Source organism: Bactrocera tryoni, unplaced genomic scaffold (genome assembly GCF_016617805.1).
Source record: "Bactrocera tryoni isolate S06 unplaced genomic scaffold, CSIRO_BtryS06_freeze2 scaffold_25, whole genome shotgun sequence".
Taxonomy (NCBI): domain Eukaryota; kingdom Metazoa; phylum Arthropoda; class Insecta; order Diptera; family Tephritidae; genus Bactrocera; species Bactrocera tryoni.
Window position 1 is genome coordinate 2012427 of NW_024395977.1, and position 22433 is coordinate 2034859.

At 35.7% G+C, this 22433-nt stretch overlaps 1 protein-coding gene across 1 annotated transcript in view; it reads right to left on the reverse strand.

The window, feature by feature from the left end:
* Positions 1–2659: 2659 nt before the first annotated feature.
* Positions 2660–22433, reverse strand: part of LOC120780378 — a 35921-nt gene continuing 16147 nt past the window's right edge. The window contains exons 2-5 of the mRNA XM_040112667.1: positions 3444–3548; positions 3237–3380; positions 3056–3167; positions 2660–2730 (exon numbers count right to left, since the gene is read on the reverse strand). Of these exons, the coding sequence (XP_039968601.1) occupies positions 2660–2730; positions 3056–3167; positions 3237–3380; positions 3444–3548 (432 nt within the window). The remainder of the gene's footprint in view (positions 2731–3055; positions 3168–3236; positions 3381–3443; positions 3549–22433) is intronic.

Sequence of the window (22433 nt, forward strand, 5' to 3'; positions counted from 1 at the left end):
TTTATTTTCCTTCGCTGTCCGGGTGCTTGCTGGTACCTGCATAGTGGCTGCTGTCAGTGAATTTGTTGTTGCCCGATTGCTGTGTACTTCTGCTTCTGCTGACTGCGCTTGCTTAGTCCCTCTTTCATCTGATCGCTGCGATGACTCATCATCGCCGTTACATTTGTTTCTGCCAGGAGTTGCTTTTGTTGGCTCAACAAAGCTGAAGTAGGCATTTAAGGAATGCCTACGGTTTTGCGGGTGAGGCTGCGAAGCACTCATTATTGTTTGTTTTTTTGTTTTGTTTTTTATTTTTATATATTTGTTTTGTGCACTATTTGTTAATGTTTATTATTAAAAGTTTGTGTGCACTGTTTTTTTTTATTTCCTTGTTTGTTTTTGTGTAAATCAGAATCACGGAGCGAATTCAAAAACACATCCGTACACCTTAAACACTCGATGGTATTTTCAATATCAGCCTGTGGAACTGTTGAATGCGCCAGTTCAAATGAAGTAAATTTTGACAGACGGGTGACCGGAGTATCAACGGCCTCGTCGAGTGTCGTACGAAGATCAAAGGTATCTAAATGATAAATTTGGGGAAATGCTTAGAGATGGGATTTGTTTTAATAGCACGTCGGCGTACAATGACATAGTTGACTATAGATCCGGAATGCGGATGAGACATGTAGACGCATTAAGTCGCGTACATTGTTTACAATAATGTCGTTAGTTCGGCAGGTGGACGGAATATGTGGCCGCATGCCAGTTGTGTTGAAGTTCGAGTAGTAGTTTTGCATACTGTTCCAAGAACTTGTTTTCTGTTCTTTAAGGGGCTATACACGTGTGACACTTTCAAACCGAATTTTTTATTTTTTTTTTTGCTTTTTCAATAGTTTATATATTCAAAAATATCCTATGAAATCGGCAAAGTCGTATCTTGAATAGTTTTTGAATGGCACCGTTCTAAACAGCGACCGCTGAGAGGTGCAAACATATATAAGTAAGCGAAACTTTAAATGCGTTTTTCTCGAAATGACATTTTTCAAAATTGCTGACATCATAACTCAACGAGAAATTGACCGATCGACTTCAAATTAAAACCGGGTATAGCTGAATACATTTGCCATAAAATGGACAACGATATATTTTGATTGGTTGAAAATTTTTAATTTGGCATTAAAAAAACGACCATTTTTTTCGTTTCAAAATTACGCCATTTTCTTAATTTTTGATATTTTTCAAAGATCGTAGTTCATTGTATAGAAAATATATTTAAGTTTAATAAACATTTTGAATTTTTTTGTTTCAGCTACTCATTCGACCGGAATCATGTCAGCAGTTGAGGCACATTTTTTTGCCACTTCTGCAGACAGCACATATCTCTGTTATTTTTCAATATTTTTGTAAAAAAAATTTTAATATAGCTAAAAATTTACTTTATTACGTCCGTAGAACATCGAAATATTCAATCTAGTACTTTCATTTAAAAAAATTCACGAAAATCGCCTAATTTTTCATGCGTCACACTGGCATAGCCCTTTAAACATTTTCCCTTTTACAAGACCAGATGCAGCATGCGACACGGACTTCTCTATGATGGCACTTGAAAACTTTTGGCTAAGGAAATGACAGAATATCCTGCACTTAGTTTCTTTAAAATGTCAACTTTCTATGTTATTGTTAGCAAACGTAAAATCGAGGTATCACTGTATACCTGAAATTATCGAAATACTCACAAAAACAATTAAATGGTGTCCACATCTGTCTATCTTCAACGTTCTATTCATTATCATTTGAGCATTGACGAGAATTAACAAGATTTTTTGAAATCCATTTTAAACGTCTGGCCTGTGCTTTCTGTTTTAGGTTTTACGTTTCACTGTTTTTTTAAATTTAAATACATATACAAATTTGCTCCTGCACTATACAAAACCGTTTTTACACTCAGATGACCACACATATTGTGCTCTATTTCGCAGTATTGCTAGAATATAATAAAAAAAATCTTGGTTTTTAGTGCTAATGATATGTACTACAACTAGTTGCCAGTAAATGGTCGTTTATGTAAAAATAACTTTAAATACATTTGTACGTTCATTTGAAATATGTCCAGTAGGCTGGACAAAAGGACCGAGGAAGTTAAAGCTGATGGTAAATTACAGTACTTAACCGTATGTTTAAACTTCGGACCAATATCCATAATATTCGTGAGGCAAAAATAGCATTCTGTAACATGGTCTTTAGATCCTTTTAACCAAGCTGTTAACAACGTTACGCAAGTTTTATAATAGATATGAGGGGCCCATGCTTTGTCTTGGTCCCCAACTTTAACACCAAACAAGCGGAGTAAATTACGTTTATGCAATTTAAAAGATTCGAACACCGTTAGTCTACTGATAAATTTTGTAAAATAAAATGATCGTAAAACACGCTGTTTACTTCAAACAAGCAGGCAGAACCGGTCTAAACCTGATAAATCCATGATCGTATGAAAATATTGCATGAGATGAAGCAATATAATGAAATTTTATGTATTGTAAAATTTAAAGTCGAGGGTTATAGAATATCTGTGGGTGGTAGAAAAATTATGTTTTCAGATTTGACTTCAGGGTATCAAATTTTCATGTCACAAATTATTTACCAGTGTTAGATGTGAAATAACATAACCTAAATATGCCTATTCGCGCAAAGTTTTATTTCGACAACGTTGTTGGCTCTCCGTTTGTATAGTGGTACTTCGAAGTTCATCTGAGCGAATTAAGATGTGAAATTTAAAGCTGACGTATTTAATTAGCGACTTAATGCACTTTTATTAGTTTTCACAGAAACTGTATCTGGAGATTGGGAACGTTGTTAGCATCCGATCTCCCTATGTGAGGAATATATAATAAAATAATACGAGTAATTTTTTTTCAAGTTTGAAGTTTCATCTTCCGTGCAATGCTGGAAGTTATTATTAGTTTTAACTTAGCCATATTACAATTGGCATTGTGACTCATATGAATTAATTGGAGTAAAATAAAGTATTGTTTCATGTGACTTTCAATTTAATATTTTTTTTATTCATACTTACTGCGGGAAATATATGTATTTAATCTTGCACAATCTTCTATCATTTCAATATCCCCAAGACAGTCTCCGGGCCCGCTGATAGATTCCAATTTATCCACATATGTGTGTTTTGTCTGATAAAGATAAAGCTTAATGTAATTTTAAGACGACCTTAATATTGGAGAATTATTTGTTATACTAACCCGATCAAAAACTCTTTTGTACAGTTCGACTTCTCCACTTAGAATAAAATACACCGTGGAAGGTGGATCGCCTTCCTTTATTATTTTCCTTCCAGGACCCACGAAACATAACTTAATTACTGGTGTTAGTCTAGCTCGTACTTTCTGGGGAATATATACATATATCATCATTTGAAAATAAAATGCCAAATTTAATCGATAACTAACCGGTGGTATTCGAGAAAAACACGTGAGGCTTGCCAATAAATTTACTAACTTTTTTCGGTCGTTTATTGAGCGAAGGTAGTGATGGGTTCGCAATAATGTCTTTTCCTTAAATAATACAATTAAATTTTATTTAAATAAATTAATTTAAGATTTAGTAGTTCATTATCGGAGCATTTAACTGATATTCAATTAGTTATTACGTGAAGCTATTGCAGGACACTTCATAATTTTTTTAAATAACACACGTTCCAATATTACCAATCAAAATGTAAATGTGTGCCAAAAATTAGTTGAATCGAATTAATAATTCACTTCGTCTCCATATAAGTAATAGGCTGACCCTGTACCGGAAATATCGGTCAGTATGTGAGTTATATTAGCGAAATTTAAATAGCGTACTTTTCTAATAACAACATAGCTTTCTCCATAAAATGAATAAAATAGGGTGAAAACTTATCTAGTCGGCATATAACTAATATCCCTCATAAATTGTAGATGGTATATGAGGTAGCTTAATAGAACTCAGAGACTTTTTTCTGTTAAAAATAACAGGTAATAGCAAAACTAGATAAAAGCGATCCAATCTTCTCTTCCTTATTGGCGTAGACATCGTTCACGCGGTTATAGCCGGGTTTAAAACAGAGCACCAGCTGTTTCTTCTTTTCGCTGTTTGGCACCAATTAGAATTTGCAAGGGCAACCACGCTATTCTTCACCTGGTCTTTCCAACCGAGTGGAGGTCTTCCTCTTTCTCTGCTTCCCTTGGCGGGTACTGCGTCGAAAACTTTCAGAGCGGAATTGTTTACATCCACTTGTACGACATGACCTAGCCAGCGTAGCCGCTGCCTCTTAATTTGCTGAACTATGTCAATGTCGTCATACAGCTCATTGTTCTATCGAATGCGATATTCGCTGCAGCCCTGTTGGCAGGAGTTATCCTGCGGTGGATTTCTAGGCTGACGTTGTTGGTAGCGTTTATACTGGTTCCAAGATAGACGAAATTATTTACGACTTCAAAGTTATGACTGTCAACAGTGACGTTGGAGCCAAGCCGCGGGTGCGACGACTGTTTGTTTGAGAACTTTCGTCTTGTCCTCGTTCACTAACAGATCCATATGCTTCGGTTCCTTATCCAGTCTGAAAAGAGCAGAACTAAAGGCGCGGATGGTGAATATCTGGTCATTTTCAGGTCTAAGGCCTTACTAATAAGGTGCAATTAGTTTGAGCTTTGGTCTTCCAAAATGTACGATAAAAAAATGGTATATCCGATGCTGAGAAGGCTTATACCAACATTTGGCGCAGATTGAGGAGTTTTCCATTCCGTGGATTAGGTAGAGCACATTTGAAGCCGTTTTTGAATTTTGCAATATATTGGATCCCGCCGCTTTGTTGTTCTTAAGGCGGGTAATTGCTATTTGTACTTCTTTATGATCTCCCAATGGAACGTGTGATCCATCATCATCGATTGTGGAATCGGGTTCGCCTTCTCTTGGCGTTATGCTTTCACTGCCATTGAGTAGGCTGGTTATGTTTTCCTTCTATAATTTCGGTTTCTTGTAGTGCAAATAACCATATTTTGGGCCCCGTCGAAGTCGATCAGCCTCAACCCATTTGGAAATGTTTCCTCGTGCAGGCTGAATTTACCGGCTGTTGCGCCAAAGATACCTTCTTTGTCAATACTGGCGTTTAATTCGCAAACACAATTTTGACATCGTGGCGGGGGCAGCTCTCATAGGTGTGCTCCAAGCGCTCATAGAAGACAGACGCAAATCAGCGATATGTTGAAGAAATCTGCGTTGACGCGGATTGTGGCTGGATGTTCGTCCACTGTAGTCTCTCTCCTATCCCGAATACTGCACTGAATATGCGCTGCTTTCAGTCTTTGTCCCGTCCATCGCACTTCTTGGACGGCGGCGTCTTCCCAATTAAACGAACGGACATTCTAGGTGCATGCCCTTTAATCGTAATCCTTATCCTCTCTTATACGAGGCTGTTGTTACCTGTTAATCGAGGTGTTTTTTACGGGGCGGGTCCTAAACCCAGAGAACAACCATGGGGAGGGATGGATCGTTTTTTACTTTAGCTCGTCTTCACACGGATGTTCTTTGGCTACCAGGTGGATACTTGGTCTAAGACCTGAAGACGTGAGCTGATTGAGCCATATGTAAAAGAATCGTTTCTGGTCACTCCCAAGTAAATGTAAGTTCCAAGTAAATCTTCACTTGTGTGAACTTTTATGCATGGCTTCATCCACCCTCCAATACTGTTGCGTAAAGCGACATCTTTTTAAAAATACATATATACTAAGTTCATTTAAAATAACAATTATGAATTTGAACATCAAAAAACCAATGAAAATTGTAAAGTTTCACTTATAATGTATGTAGGATTTGTACTCACGCACTTAAATGTTAACTTCTTTTTTTGAAATTAAACTCGAGTACTGCGATTTGATATTATTTTAAGAACATTTTAAAACGTACAATTTTTATTTGTTAATAAAAATGGTTACTATAAAAGTAAAACGATTAATAGGTGAATTTGGAAAAAGATACTTCGATGATAATTTAAGTCGTCACATGCGTCAAATGATGTTTACAAAAGTAAAAAGTATTCACAGTTAATTTTGAAAAATACACTTTGAAGATAATTCAATTCGTCAGATGCGTACGGCTACGCGTTCTCTCGTCAAGTCGTCGCCTATCACTGGCATTTTCTGGTTCGGAGTCTGTTGTTCGAAACTTCTTGCGAAAAAGGGTTTCCATGTTGCTCAAACCCCACAACTCGGCCATCCTGCATTGTTTTCGACCTCGAATACGCCGTCGTCTTAATTATGAAAATTTTACCATGGTTTTACAAATTCTGCACAAGTCGTCATTCGATTTCGACCTACGGCTAGGCCAACTTTTTTAACATCATAGGTATTATTGAAATTTTGTAAAGGTCATTTCCTCTTCAAGAAGCTTCTCATTTATCTAAACTGCCGATATAGGACCACTATAACATATAGCTGCCATACAAACTTCTTGTATGAAAAACTTTCACATTTGACCATGTATCAATGTTATTTTCTAAGATAATAATGCAATATACGAAGAAATTGTCGGATCGGCTTAATATAGCATATAGCTATACAAATATATTACAAATTGGACGATCGGAATCTAGTGCTGGTATGGAAAACTCTTGCATTTGAAAAGATATATTCACGAAATTTGGTAGAGATTATTTTCTAAGGCAACAGTGTATGCTACGAAGAAATTGTTCAGATCCAGCCATACAAACTGAATGATCGAAATCAAGGGCTTATATGGAAAACTTTCGCATTTAACAGTATATCTTCACGAAATTTGGTTAGAGTTATTGTTTATGGAAATAATGTTATATCGGTAGAAATTGTTCAGATCGGCTCACTATATCATATAGTTGCCATACAAACCGAACGATCGGAATTAAGGGCTTGTATAGAAAACTTTCGCATTTGACATGGTATCTTCACGAAATTTGACATGGATTACTGCTTAAGGTATCAACATAATGTCCGAAAATATTCTATCTATATATACTACCGCATATAGCTTCCATACAAACTGGACACATAGTTACTAAAAGAAATGCTCCTGTGATATACTGTAAGCGTCAAAAATAAGTAAACAGCAGTTCTATCAATATTAAAGTGTTTATAATAATGCAGTATTTAATGAAACAATATTTACTTTTTTTGGCGCGAAAAAACGAGAGTATTTTTACTTTAAGTGCATTATTTTTGGCTGTGCTTAATTTTTGTTTATTATTTATACTAAGTCAAACTCTTATAATTAAGCCTTGAATTCTGTAATACAAATTTTTATTGTTGCATTAAAGACTGCGTTGTTGTAAACACTTTAATATTGATAGAACTGCTGTTTACTTATTTTTGGCGCTCACAGTATACCCTTAGCTTCGGTGCAGCCGAAGTTATCGTTTTTTCTTGTTTGTTTAAGTCTCTTCTTATTTATTAAAATGGTTTTGTTCTTTTTTTGAGTCACTGCACTTTGTTTAGTTCTATTTTTTTTTTGTCACTACATTTGTTTTAAATATAATTAAATGTTATCTTTCGGTAAGACTCGAAGGACCATGAATAAAAGGTTACAAAGTTTTTATCGAATAAAAATAAATTTTGTTTGCATTTTCACAATTTCATCAACGGAATTATAATTTTTATAATTACAAATGTTATAAATGTTTATTATAATAAAAGTAAGTGTCGATAAGCGGGGCAGCGAGAGTCCTACAAGGTGCATTCCAAAGTAAACAGGTCCTTTTGAATCTAGTGCTACCTGGTGGCGCTATCTATACGTCGACTGGTGCGTTAGAATCTGCTATCTCTATCGATTGTCCAGTGAGAATTTCATGACATTTGATTGATTGGAAGTGAAGTTATTGCGTTTTAAGTGTGAAAGTGAAAATGAATTAAATTTTGTTTTAAAATTGCTACAACTTTTACCTTAACATTTCAATTGATAAAACAAGTTTATGGCGAGGGTTGCCTATCCCGTAGCCGAGTGCACGAGTGGTTTCAACCTTTTTAAAATGGACGTGAGGACATAAATGACGATCAACATGAGGGCCAATAAAAAAAAAAAATCCATCGAAAATGTGCGTGAATTCATCAAAAATCAGCCGAAATCGTCATTAAAATTCATGGAAATGGAATTGAACATCTCCAAAACATCCATTTGTCGCATTTTGACCAAACATTTGGGCTAACGAAAGGTGTGTGCACGGTTTATTCCGCACAAATTGACTGACGACCAAAAATTGCTCAGAATCCAACATTCAAAGGACATCTTGTGATACCGATTATTTGACCAAAAATCACATTTTAACCATTAACCACTTCCCGTATTCACCTGATACGGCATCGTGAACCTTCTTCCTTTTCGGAAAAATGCATTTGCCAATGAAAGGAAAGCGTTATGCAGACGCAGTCTTGCACCGGCATACTGACGGTCATACCGGCCAACGAGCTAAACCACTCGTTCGACATGCTTTTGGACCATGCAAAAAGCTGTTGTTTTAATTGTAGAATCAAACTGTTTGATTTGTATGATCAAACGCTGAAACTTAAATAAGATTCTTTAGATTTTTACCACTGGTAGGGGGAAAACAAAGACCTTATTCAAGCTGAGAAATATTTCATTCTAATTGTATTTTTAAATTTGTTAACCTTATATACTATTTTTGAGTTCTTAGTTATCTTATTAAATATATGTGTATGTACGGCACACCACATGGGGTTGTTTTCAACTATACAATGCAATACATGTGTGTGTGTGTGTGTTATCACAATGTATCTGCTGTATGGTTTGGGATTACTTTCAAGTGCACAAGTGCATTTGTAATCAATTGCCCAAACCTAAGTAAATATGTTTATATTATATTTTTTAAGTGCATGAGTATTGCATATAAATGCATACGTGCCTCATATATGTATGTATGTGTGTTTATTTATGTACGTTTTGTACTGCCTCGGTCTTATCTTATATTTGTGGACTGTATAAAGTATTACAATAGTAAGAATTATTGCTAATCTTAGAGTGCTAATACACGAGGCAACTTTTGTTGCGGCAACCCTTGTTTTATAGGCGAGGGGGCGACGAGGAGAGGGGAATCGCGCCGAGTTTCCAGTGTTCAGCAACTCGCTTTGTGTTCTTATTCGTAACAGTTCGCTGCGACGTTTTTCAGCATTCGTGTTCTTTCTTTCGTAGTACATAGTTGCATTTGCGTATTTTTTTTTTGAAATTAATATTTTGAATATATTTAAAAAATTTAATTTCATCTTTTGGTAAGTAATTTGCAAATATGTATACAAATATACATAATATAATATAAATATTTTAGAAACTGGAGTATGACGAAAAAATCTAATTAATTAAAGATATTGTGAAATGTATGGAGGAAGCCATACAAATTGATTCAGACGATAGTAAAACGGGTGATATATGTTTGTTTTAATAAATAAAATGTATTTCTTAATTGACAGAGCTGATTAATATATGTGATAGAGTGGCCCAAATACCTATAAGGAAAAAGAAACGACAATGGGTTAAAGTAAAGAGAAAGGGAATGAGAAAAAAACTCGAACAGAGTTGCGCAACACAAGTTGCTCGTGTGAAGGTAATGGGCGACAGCAAAAGAGAATCGCCCGAGAATTAGCAACAAAAGTTGCTTCATGTAATAGCGGTCTTATTTAACATTTGTGAAATGTATAAAAGGTTTAAATATAATAGGGCAATTCACAATATGGTGCAAATGGTCTTGGATATTTGCGGTTGCAAATTCACTGTACATTTTGTTACTGTGCACCAGATTGTGAATTGCCCTAATGTTATTGTCTGTCCTTTGGTAGCAACGAACATGTACAATTTTGAACAGCTGTATTGAAGCAGAAGGAGACTATTTTGAATAAAATAAATTGATTTTGCCGAAAAAACCATTTGTTCTGTTCGTTTTAAGTCCTGTTTACTTTGGAACGTTCCTTGTATTTCCACTGGCTGGAGCTTGCGATCGAGTTTCCGCGGAGGAAGGTCGAAAAGTAGTATGAATATATAAACGGCTATCATCCAATCCCTGTCTTATGTGAGGTGGTGAACAGACTCGCTGCGATGGTGTGGTATGTTGTCCTGTGTGGTGTATTGTGCAGTATTTTTTTAGGGTGAGCCAGTTTTTCATGGGTAGAGTGGAGGAAGCAGAGAACGTGTATTATAGAGAAGGTTCACCGCGTTGCCAACTTTACGATATATCATTTTTCGAAGGGGTACTCTTTTCTATTAGTGGATTTCACCCCAAAAATATTATTAGCGGGTTTCACCAACATTTAACATGAAGGGGTCGAAAATAGCAGAATTGAGCATTTTCAGTGTTAAATGAGAAAAGTGATGCTAATTTCAATGTACGCTTGCAGATTCCCATATTAACAATGCGCAAACGGCTATGGATATCATTTATAGATATTCTCAATATATTTGATATCAAAGCACATGTATATATAATTATGTGCATAATAAAGTCATATTTGTATTATTACTTAAATATTTAATTAATATAATTATAATTAATATAGGTTTTTTAAGTTATATATTTATATATGTAGGATTTGTACTCACGCACTTATATGTTAACTTCTTTTATTGAAATTAAACTCGAGTATTGCGATTTCATATTAGTTTAAGAATATTTTAAAACGTACAAATTTTATTAGTTAATAAAAATGGTTATTATAAAAGTAAAACGATTAACAGTTGAATTTGGAAAAATACTTCTGATGATAATTTAAGTCGTCACATGCATCAAATGGTTATTACAAAAATAAAAACGATTAACAGTTAATGTTGAAAAATACACTTTGAAGATAATTTAATTCGTCAGATGCGGCTACGCGTTCTCTCGTCAAGTCGTCGTCTATCACTGGCATTTTCTGGTTCGGGGTCTGTTGTTCGAAACTTCTCGAAAAAGGGTTTCCGTGTTGCTCAAACCCCACTACTCGGCCATCCTGCATTGTTTTCGACCTCGAATACGCCGTCGTCTTCATTATGAAAATTTTACCATGGTTTTATAAATTCTGCACATGTCGTATCATAGGTATTATTAGCTTTGACTTGAGTAACTTGATATGGATCCAAATATTTTGGTTTTAATTTGAGACCGCCACTAAACTGCATTCTCTTCACGGCGACTAAATCGTTTACTGAATATTGGTTAGCTTTGCGTCTAAGATTGTATGTCTTTTTGTTTTCAGTTTGCATCTTTAATATTTGTTATTTTGCATGTTGTCGTATTTCGTTTCTTCCTTCTTGGAGTTGTGATCTTATTTCTTCTTCTATGAGTTGTGTGGTATTTAAGTCGTCAGCTGTACGCATTTTAACGCCCGTTAATAATTCGAAAGGTGTCATGTCAATACTTCTTTTGTATGTGGAATTTATTACTTGTCTGTGAATTTGTACCACTTCGTCGGATCATTCTTGCTCAGTTTCGTTAAAACATTAATAATAATCGTGTTTACACGCTCATTTCACCATTGACGGGAGGCAAGCCAGTCGTTGTTTTAACATGTTTCATGTTCTCGTCTTCACAATAACGCCGAAAATCGTCAGACGTGAAAGCTGATCCACCATCTGTGACTATGTGGATTGGATTTCCTAATATTGTACTTTGTATTAACAAGCGGCTGATAGCTTCGTGTGATGAAGTCGTCTGTGTTGGGTACAACCAAGCAAATTTCGTGAACGAATTAATTACGGCGAATATATGTTTATAAAGTTTATTGGTTGACTCTAGTGGACCAAGAAAATCTACGTGATACGTATAAAGAGGATTTGCCCCTTTATGAAGCGGATGCAATGCACCTTATTTTTTACCCAACTTTCTATTTGACACAATGCATGCTACATAATTGTCGATATACATTTTTATTTTCTCTTCAAGCTTTGGAATAAACAAATCAAATATTTCGCTTTTTAATCGCAAAGTGCTCTTTTCATGAGCGCGTTGAATTACCTCTCTTTGCATGCTCTTGGGTACTACGAATAATTCGATAACGTTGACTATTTTGTAAAGAATACCACTTTTTCCACAATAGTCATTGTAACTTTTTATACCCTGAACAAGGTATATTAAGTTTGTCACGATGTTTGTAACACCCAGAAAGAAGCCTCGGAGACCCTATAAAGTATATATATAAATAATCAGTATGTTGAGCAAAACCATGTCCGTCTGTCTGTCTGTCCGTCCGTCCGTCTGTATATATACGAACTAGTCCCTCAGTTTTTAAGATATCCTTTCGAAATTTTACAAACGTCATTTACTCTTCAAGAACCTGCTCATTTGTCGGAATGGGCGATATCGTACCACTATAACATATAGCTGCCATATAAAATGAACGATCGGAATCATGTTCTTGTATGGAAAACTTTCACATTTAACAATGTATCTTCACCAAATTTGGTATAGATTATTTTCTAAGGCAACAATGTAATCTCCGAAGAAATTGGTCAGATCGGTTAACTATAGCATATAGCTAACATACAAACTAAACGATCGGAATCAAGTACTTGTATGGAAAACTTTCACATTTGAAAATGTATCTTCACCAATTTTGGTATAGAATATTTTCTAAGGCAACAATGTAATCTCCGAAGAAATTGGTCAGATCGGTTAACTATAGCATATAGCTAACATGCAAACTGAACGATCGGAATCAAGTTCTTGTAAGGAAAACATTCACATTTGACAATGTATCTTCACTAAATTTGGTATAGATTATTCTCTAAGGCAACAATGTAATCTCCGAGGAAATTGGTCAAATCGGTTAACTATAGCATATAGCTACCATAGAAACTGAACGATCGGAATCAAGTTCTTGTATAAAAAACTTTCACATTTGACAATGTATCTTCACCAAATTTGGTATAGATTATTTTCTAAAGCAAAAATGTAATCTCCGAAAAAATTGTTCCGATCGGATTACTAGAGCATATAGCTTCCATACAAACTGAACACACAGATACTAAAAGAAATGCACCTGTGATGGGTATATTAGCTTCGGTGCAGCCGAAGTAAACGTTTTTTCTTGTTTTCTTTTGTAGAATTTGCTTTATCGTATTCAGTACTTCGTCGTGTTCTTGTGCACGTCGTAGGCAAACAAGAAAATTATTATCGCTTATCATCATTATTGGATTGCGGCTAAGAGCGTCAACGTGCCTCATTCGACTTCCAGATCGATGTTCTAGCTGATAATCGTATTTTTGCAGAAAAAGGATCCATCGCGCTACTCTTGTAATCATATCCTTTTTCTCAAGCGTTTTTGTTAAGGCGTTACAATCAGTTATTAGTTTAAAGTGTATAGCCAATAAATACACTCGAAACTTTTTCAGCGCTTCTATTACAGCTAATATCTCTAATTCGTAACTGGAATACTTACGTTCAGCATCAAACGTCTTTTTGCTAATGTAATAAATTGGATGTAATTGGTTGTCGTCTGGTAGTTTTCGCAGTAATACGGCACCTTAGCCGTCAGCGGAAGCGTCTGTATGAACTTCAGTTTCATACTTCTGAAAGAATATACCTAACACCAGTTTTTCACTAAGAATTTTCTTGAGTAAATTAATTGCAGCTATTTCGTCGCGATTCATTTGGTACTTTTTACCTTGTTTAGTCAAATCAGATAATGGTTTGAAAATTAACGCAAATGATGGTACAAACTTTCGAAAGTATCGGGCTAAGCTAAAAATTTGTAATTGTTTTAAATTTTTCGGACACGGTTACTTTACTAAGTCTTCGATTTATTGATTTTCAATAACACGACCCAAAAATTCTTCTCGCTTTTTTAAAAATTGACATTTTTTCCAATTAACTACAAGTCCATAATATTTACACTGATTCAACTTCTTATTCTCCTTCTTAATTGGCGTAGACACCGCTCACGCGATTGTAGCCGAGTTAACAACAGCGCGCCAGTCGTTTCTTCCTTTCGCTTTGTGCCGCCAATTCGTTATTCCAAGCGTAGCCAGGTCCTTCTCCACCTGGCCCTTCCAACGAAGTGGAGGTCATCCTCCTCCTCTGCTTCCCCCAGCGGGTACAGCGTAGAATACTTTCAGAGCTGGAGTGTTTTCGTCCATTCGGACAACATGACCTAGCCAGCGTACCCGCTGTCTTTAAATTCGCTGAACTATGTCAATGTCGTCGTATATCCCGTACAGCTCATCGTTCCATCGAATGCGATATTCGCCATGCCCAACGCGCAAAGGACCATAAATCTTTCGCAGAACTTTTCTCTCGAAAACTCGCAACGTCGACTCATCAGTTGTTGACATCGTCCAAGCCTCTGCACCATATAGCAGGACGGGAATTATGAGTGACTTATAGAGTTTGGTTTTTGTTTGTCGAGAGAGGATTTTGCTTCTCAATTGCCTACTCAGTCCGAAGTAGCACCTGTTGGCAAGAGTTATCCTGCGTTGGATTTCTAGGCTGACATTGTTGATAGTGTTTACGCTGGTTCCAAGATAGACGAAATTATCTACGACTTCAAAGTTATGACTGCCAACAGTGACGTGAGTGCCAAGTCGCGAGTGCGACGACTGTTTGTTTGATGACAGGAGATATTTCGTCTTGCCCTCAGTCTGGAGAAAGCAGAACTAATGACGCGGGTGTTGAGGCCAATGATATCAATATCATACGCATACGCCAGCAGCTGTACACTCTTATAGAAGATGGTACCTTCTCTATTTAGTTCTGCAGCTCGAACTATTTTCTCCAGAAGCAGGTTGAAGAAGTCGCACGATAGGGAATCGCCTTGTCTGAAACCTCGTTCGAACGGCTCGGAAAGGTCCTTCCCGATTCTGACGGAGCTGTTGGTGTTGCTCAACGTCAGTTTACACAACCGTATTAGTTTTGTGGGGATACCAAATTCAGACATCGCGGCATAAAGGCAGCTCCTTTTCGTGCTGTCGAAAGCAACTTTGAAATCGACGAAGAGGTGGTGTGTGTCGATTCTTCTTTCACGGGTCTTTTCCAAGATTCGACGCATGGTGAATATCTGCTCGGTTGTTGATTTTCCAGGTCTAAAGCCACACTGATAAGGTATAATCACTTTGTTGACGGTGGGCTTTAATCTTTCACACAATACACTCGACACTGATTCAACACTTCTAAATTACGCACTGCATCATTTTCGTTCATAGCTGGTACAATTAAGTCGTCTATGTAAGGGAGTGCTATTCCTCTACGCTTCAAATCGCAGAAAATTGCATCTACGTGTCTTTGGAAAACACCGGGAGAGTCGACAAGCCAAATCGAACTTTTAAAAACTGGTACTGTCCGCCATGTGTAACGAATGACCTGTATTTGTGGCTAGATTCAGACACAGGCACATGGAAAAATCCATTTTTTAAGTCAATTGTGCTAATTATTTTTGCATTTTGCAATCGGTCTAGCTGGTCTTCTATCAAGGGTAATGGAAATCTATTTTTTACAATTACTTTGTTTAATTGTCTATAATCTACACACAATCTAGGACTAACGTCTCTTTTTTTACTAAAACCACCGAACTACTAAAATCAGAATTTGAATTTTCAATCACTGATCTCTTAGATCATTAACAATACTCATTTGTGTTAATGGCAGTCTACGTGGTCTAAACGATATTGGAGTTTCATCACTTAAAACAATATTCATTTGCACATTTGTTGATTTGTACTTATTCGGCTTATATTCGCACACCATTTTACGCACTTTTTCTTTCGCTTCCACACTATTTGTTTCATCTATATCAAATTAATCTACTAGGAAGTCCACTTGCATTATATTAAAAACGTTTTCAACGTTGTCACAAGGAATTTTTCGAATAGAAAGTTCATGACGATTTATTTGTATATTTGCTTGCAAACAAAAATCTTCGCCGATCACTACGTCATTGTCGATTAATTTTGATGGTACTACAAAAAAATTTAAACACAAAACTTGATTTTCAATACTTATATCAATACTAAGTTCTCCAATCGGTTTAATATTATTACATGCCGTACGTTCACCAAAACCTATTAAAGAAATGTTTGTTTCTTTCAACACAGGTTCTCGTAGCGACTTGAAAACATTATCCGTAATAATATTAAATTTACTTCCCGTGTCAAATAAGCAATAGTATTTTTTTCGATCAATAAACTTTTCCTTGTTCATAATGCTACTTTTGGCACATAAAAGAGTATTACTTTTTTATTTATAACTTCTGGGCAATCTTTTGAAATATTTTTTGCACTGGAAACACTTGGTGCCTTCGCTTTGTCTTTTTACTCTGAGCTTTTATGTCCTCTTGTACCACAATTAAAACATCTTATGGTTTTACTGTCTATATTTAGTTAATTTACTTTCAAATGATTTCACTTCAATACTTTCTTTGTTATTTTTTCGAATCGATGCATACACTTTTAGTTTTTCTTTAAATTGTTTTAAATCTAATGCACCATATTGTTTTATTTATGTTCAAATCACTTATACCATCGATTTCGTATTGTATCAATGCATTGTTTTCTACGTTACCACGCATTGCTAACTGCTTCATACACAAAAAATATTCTTGAACACTTTCTTCCTTTTTTATTTTTCTAGCAATAAGTTGTTTGTGTATTTGCACACTGTTGACGATTGATTCTTCTTCTAAAGCCAATTTTAATTTTTGCCACGATGTGATTCCGCGTTCACTCTGAATAAACAGTTTAGCCAAACCTCGTAGAGATTTTTTGCAAATATATGCTTTTGGAATTCGTTCCACCCCATTAAAATAGAAGTTTCTTCGAATTCGCCTAACCACACTTCGACATCGATTTTGTCACTTCCATCAAACCAACGAGTAGAGCCTTCTATGTCACGAAAGTTCATTGAAAAACGAGACATTTCTTCCCCTCTTTTGCACACTGTAGGTTTATCGTCGTTTCTGCCCGTCATATTTCTTGCAACACGTTCGCTTTCAGCATTTCTCCGTTATCATTGTCTTCGGCATCTTTGTCATCATCGTCATCTTCGTCGTCACATTCGATAGCGTCGTTTTCTGCTGCTGCGCATAGCAACTTAGCACTTTGCAAATTTCGAAATATGTGCAGTGTCAAATTACTTACACTGCATGTCAAACCTAATACGTTACATATTGACAGCAAATCGGCAGCTATCAAACTGTTTTCGATGTAGATCAATTTCTGTGTATAGTGCTCATCGTTTTCCTCGAATTCAAAGCCAGTAAATTCTCGTAAGCGTTTTCGGTTTAGTCTATCTCCTTCTGTTTCGAAAATGAATTTGTGTAGAACCGTTATACATTCTTTTCGGCTTGCTCTGAGCTCCTGACGAACAAATTCGAAATTCTGCAAACTCACCATGGCTGTACACATTTATTGCGTCACTTTATTACCAAAAATTTTGAGTTTATGTTTCTTGTTTTTTAACACTTTTCATTTCGCAATGAAAATTATATTTTTCTTTTTGGTTTGAGCCTTAATTTTGAGTTTATGCTTCTTGTTTTTTAACATTTTCACTTCGCAATGATTGAGCCTTATACTTCTTTTCTTTTGGTTGAGTCCCCAAAATGTGTAGGATTTGTACTCACGCACTTATATATTAACTTCGTTTGTTAAATTAAACTCGAGTACTGCGATTTCATATTATTTTAAGAACAACGTACAAATTTTATTTGTTAATAAAAATGGTTATTATAAAAGTAAAACGATTAACAATTGATTTTGGAAAAAGATTCTTCGATGATAATTTAAGTCGTCACACGCGTCAAATCTTGCGTCGAAACTTCTTGCGAAACATACTACTTACTTTTAAGTATACTCACCATAGTTTTCCACCATAATTTATCGAAATGAATTACATTCAGGGGTGTTGTGTAATTTGATAGTTGTCGGAATCAGAATTGAAACCGATCAAAAAAAGCAGTAAGTGTCATGAATTAAGATATTATTGGTTTGATATTCGAAACAGAATTTGCATCGGTTTTGGGTGTCACTGAAACCAATTTTATCGGTTTTGCTGTCAGAAACAAAGCAAGAAGATATTCGCTCACAGATTTGAAATGTAAGTTTCTTAACTTCATGTTTTTTTATTGTTACGAATTAATATATCTTTATTTCTATAGGAGAAAACATAAGAATAAAACACGAAATGCCTTAATTATTGAGTTTTGAAAAAAAATGCGGATATTTAAGGAGGAGCCTGCTTCAGAGGCTTAAAAAATCGATTTTTTTTTGGGAGGGAAAGAAATAATTGATTAAAGCGAAATTTCTGGGGTTTATAGTTATATATTTAAACATCATCCGAAAATTTTTTGGATACGAATTCTTTGATATTCTGCCTTAGGGAAGCAATTGTCCAATGCATCTCGCATGTGCATGTGTCGGACGGCGGGCAGTATACAGGTCGCAATTTCTTTCGGAAACAAAAAATGCAAAGAGATTCATATTTGTTAATAACTTTGTTCAAGTTAAACTAGGAAAATTTCAAAAAAATAAGTGTAAGATTCTAAAAGTTTTTAAAATTTGAAGAAACAAGTGGTTTTTGACCAAAAAAATTTTACATATGTATGTATGTTCAAACTTAACTTTTCTTAGCTTTTTTTGTTTAAGTTTTGTGAGGACATAAGTGACGATCAACATGTGGGCCAATCAAAATTCGTGATCACCGGAAATTCCATCGAAACTGTACGTGAATTCATCAAAAATCAACCGAATCTTCATCATTAAAATTCATGGAAATGGAATTGAATATCATCATCACCAAAGCATCGATTTATCGCATTTTGATGGGCTTACGAAAGGGGTGTGCACGGTTTGTTCCGCACAAATTGACTGACGACCAAAAATTGCTCAGAATCCAACATTCGAAGAACATCTTGTCACCGATTATTTAACCAAAAATCACATTTTAACCAATAACCACTCCCCGTATTCACCTGATATGGCACCGTGCGGCTTATTCCTTTTCGGAAAAATGCATTTGCCCATGAAAGGAAAGCGTTATGCAGACGTAGAGGCCATTTAAGAAGCTTGCACTGGCATACTGGCGGCCATACAGGCCAACGAGCTAAAACGCTCGTTCGACATGCTTTTGGACCACGCAAAAAGCTGTATTGAAGCAGAAGGATACTATTTTGAATAAAATAAATTGATTTTGCCGAAAAAACTATGTGTTCTGTTTTTTTTTAAGTCCTGTTTACTTTGGAAAGCACCTGGTATTACAATTAGTTTACGCTGGCTATCTGTATCACCTAAAACTAATCGAGATAGATATGTAGTTATGTATATATAAATGAGGAGGATGTCTTTTCGATTTGAAATCTGAGTGACTTTCTGTTTGTGCCTCTGTCCGTCCATCCTTTCAAACGACAACTTGAATAAAAATTGGCATATCTTGATGAAATTTTTACATAGGTTCCTTGGCAAAAAATAAAGCTTGCTTTCGTCGATGCGCGTAATCGGACCACTGGCACGCAAAGTACATTAAGTTGACACTAAATTAAAATAAATAGAACTGTAATTTAGCGTAGGAAATCGCAGTAGCAAGGGGCACCCGTAGGTCAAAAATTTTGAAAAAGCGGGCGTGGCCCCGCCTTCTATTAGGATTAATGTACATATTTCCAAACCATTACAGATAACATTACAGAAATCCTCTCCCGCTGCAATACACTTATGACAACGAATTTGTCGAAACGAAATGAGTCAAAAAGGTGTCCTCGGAGTGGTCATATGAATTAGCTGAATACCCAGAAGTTACGCGAATGTACATATATCAGGCGAATGCGGTGGTTGCGGCACCATATTAGTTGAAAATGTGGCGAAATGATCACGAATAACCAATGCAGTATGAGATTGTGCATTATCGCACTTCTTTGTTTAATAAATTCAGACATAGTAAAAATCGAATAATTCTTTTTTAGAGCCTCACAAAAAGACGCGCATATCATATACTAATGAATATATTGACGTGAAATTTAGCATAGATGTCACTAACAGTACTACCAACTTACAGAAAAAAAGTTACCGATTCTAAAAACACACCAAGTATAAGTTAAAAATTCACCTTTCAATTTGATCACAGTAGTATCTTCCGAACCGATAAAGTTATGCAACCCAAATTAACAAAGAGCAAACTCCCACACCGCATATTACGGTTTTGATAAAAACTGCTACTAGTGGGATAAACCAATAACTTCAAGCATCAGAGATATTTAATTTTACATTCATAATGGCAAAAGAAAGATTCCCAGAAGCATATCTCGGGACCTATCCAATCGATTTAAACTAAATGCGGTATATAAAATTGTTCTGATATTTCTATGTTACAGTGTGAAAATGAGCGAAATCGGGCCTTAACTGTGCCGTCTTCCGATGTAACTCAGTTTTAAATTTCATTTGATCCTTTCGCTTTCGAGTACACAAGTAAGACTTCTACGAATATTGACAATGAGGTATGTAACTTTTTTTTAATATATGGGTTTAATCTGGTCAATACTTCCTTAGTCCGATATACCTAAATTAAAGATTTCCGAACTTCCAGGTGACTTTATCCCGCATATATCGGCCGAAATGTGAGTTATCTTATTAAAATAATCAGAGCCTCTTTTTTAATAATGGTGCATCTATGCGCTGAAATTGTATAAATCGGGGTGAAAACTTGCCTAGACCCCATATAAGAAACCTTATTTACGTAAAGGTATTACCACGGCTTTAATATTTGAAAGTTGCAAGAGTATAAAAAGTTCAGTTACACATGAAGGAAGGGCTAAATCCTTACTTGTTGTTATATATATATACATATGTATATTTGGCTTCAAAAAAATTTATCGTTGCTGAAAGGTGAGAATATGTTTGTTAAAAAAGAAAACCGAAAAGTGTAATTTCCGGCTAGATACAGCGTTTTGTATAAGAACGCGTTCGGCAGTAGTAACCCAGCAAACATATTGGCAAGTGTTTTGTAAATTAAGATTGCAGCAAGCTTGCATAAATAAGAGTTTTGCGAATGTCGTTGACAATTTATTTGCAAATGCAAGTGTTTTGCGAACGTCGTTGACAATTTACTTGCAAATGCATAAATTTAAGCAAAACGTGTAGTTCTCGCCGCAAAAGATTGTGCTAATAAGTTGTGTTAATAAATTATGTAAAATTGTTCTTAAAGTTGTTAAATTAAGTGCGTTTGATACTTTTAATTATCATTTGCTATTAAAAAAGGTTATAATCTACTTATTTAATGTCTGCAGCAAAAAAGAAGAAACGTGTTGTGCGCAGCAGCTTCGAAATTTTTGAACATATATGCAACGGTGCGGCTGCAAGTTCTGTAAGTACCCAGAGTGAATTTGTGGAACAGGAGGTTGTGTCTGAAGCACAGAATAATTTAGATTTCTTGTTGCGAAACGATGATTATATTTCTGATGAAAGTGAGAACTCGTCCGATGGCGCCGTTATTGATTTCAATAAACGTTTAGCTTCATGGTTTGTAGAGAGCAATGTGTCCAATGTACATGCTAATAAATTATTGGACTTATTAAGCGACAAAATTGAAGGTCTACCAAAAGATATCAGAACGCTAAAACGTCCGCCGACTGATGCTCCAGTTGTCTCGTTAGCAGATGGAGAATATGCGCATTTATTCTGGATGCACCAGCTAGGGCACTTATGCTTGGAGTCAAAGGACACGCAGGCTATAGTTGCTGCACAAAGTGCATTCAGAGAAGCAAACGGAAAGAGAATCGTATTATATTCCATTATCAAAATCATCTTTTGCGCACAAATATAAATTTTCGGCAAAGAACTGATGCCAGCCATTACAACCAGCAAAGTTCTTTGGAGATTGAAAAACTTCCAATCGACGTGATCCAAGTATTCGCTCTAGATTACATGCACGTGGTGTGTTTGGGTGTAATGAAGGCTTTGCTTGGATCCTGGATAAAAGTTAAAAATCGCAATTATTCTTTGCAACAAAATGATATACGAAAACTAAACACAGAATTTCAATCCATTGCGCATTGCATACCAAGAGACTTTTGTAGGAAACCACGGGATTTAAAAGAGATAGACCGCTTCAAAGTAACGGAATTCCGTCAGTTCCTTTTGTATACAGGCCAGGTTGTGCTAAAGGACATATTGAGCAAAGAGAGGTACATTCATTTTTTGCAACTTAGTCTTGCAATGCGAATTCTCCTCAATGCTGAAGATTGTGTACAAAATAACAAATGCGCAGAGGAGCTGATAAAGGATTTCTTACTCAGAGTCCCTGTTTTATATGATGATTTAATGTTAACATATAATTGCCACTGTTTGAGTCATTTGGCCAGAGATTCCATGCACTTTGGATCACTAGAGACAACCACTGTTTTCAAGTTTGAAAATAAATTAGGAAAAATTAAGAAACTAGTTAAGAAAAAAATAATGTTCCGTCCCAAATTTACAACAGACAAGTTGAGCAGAGT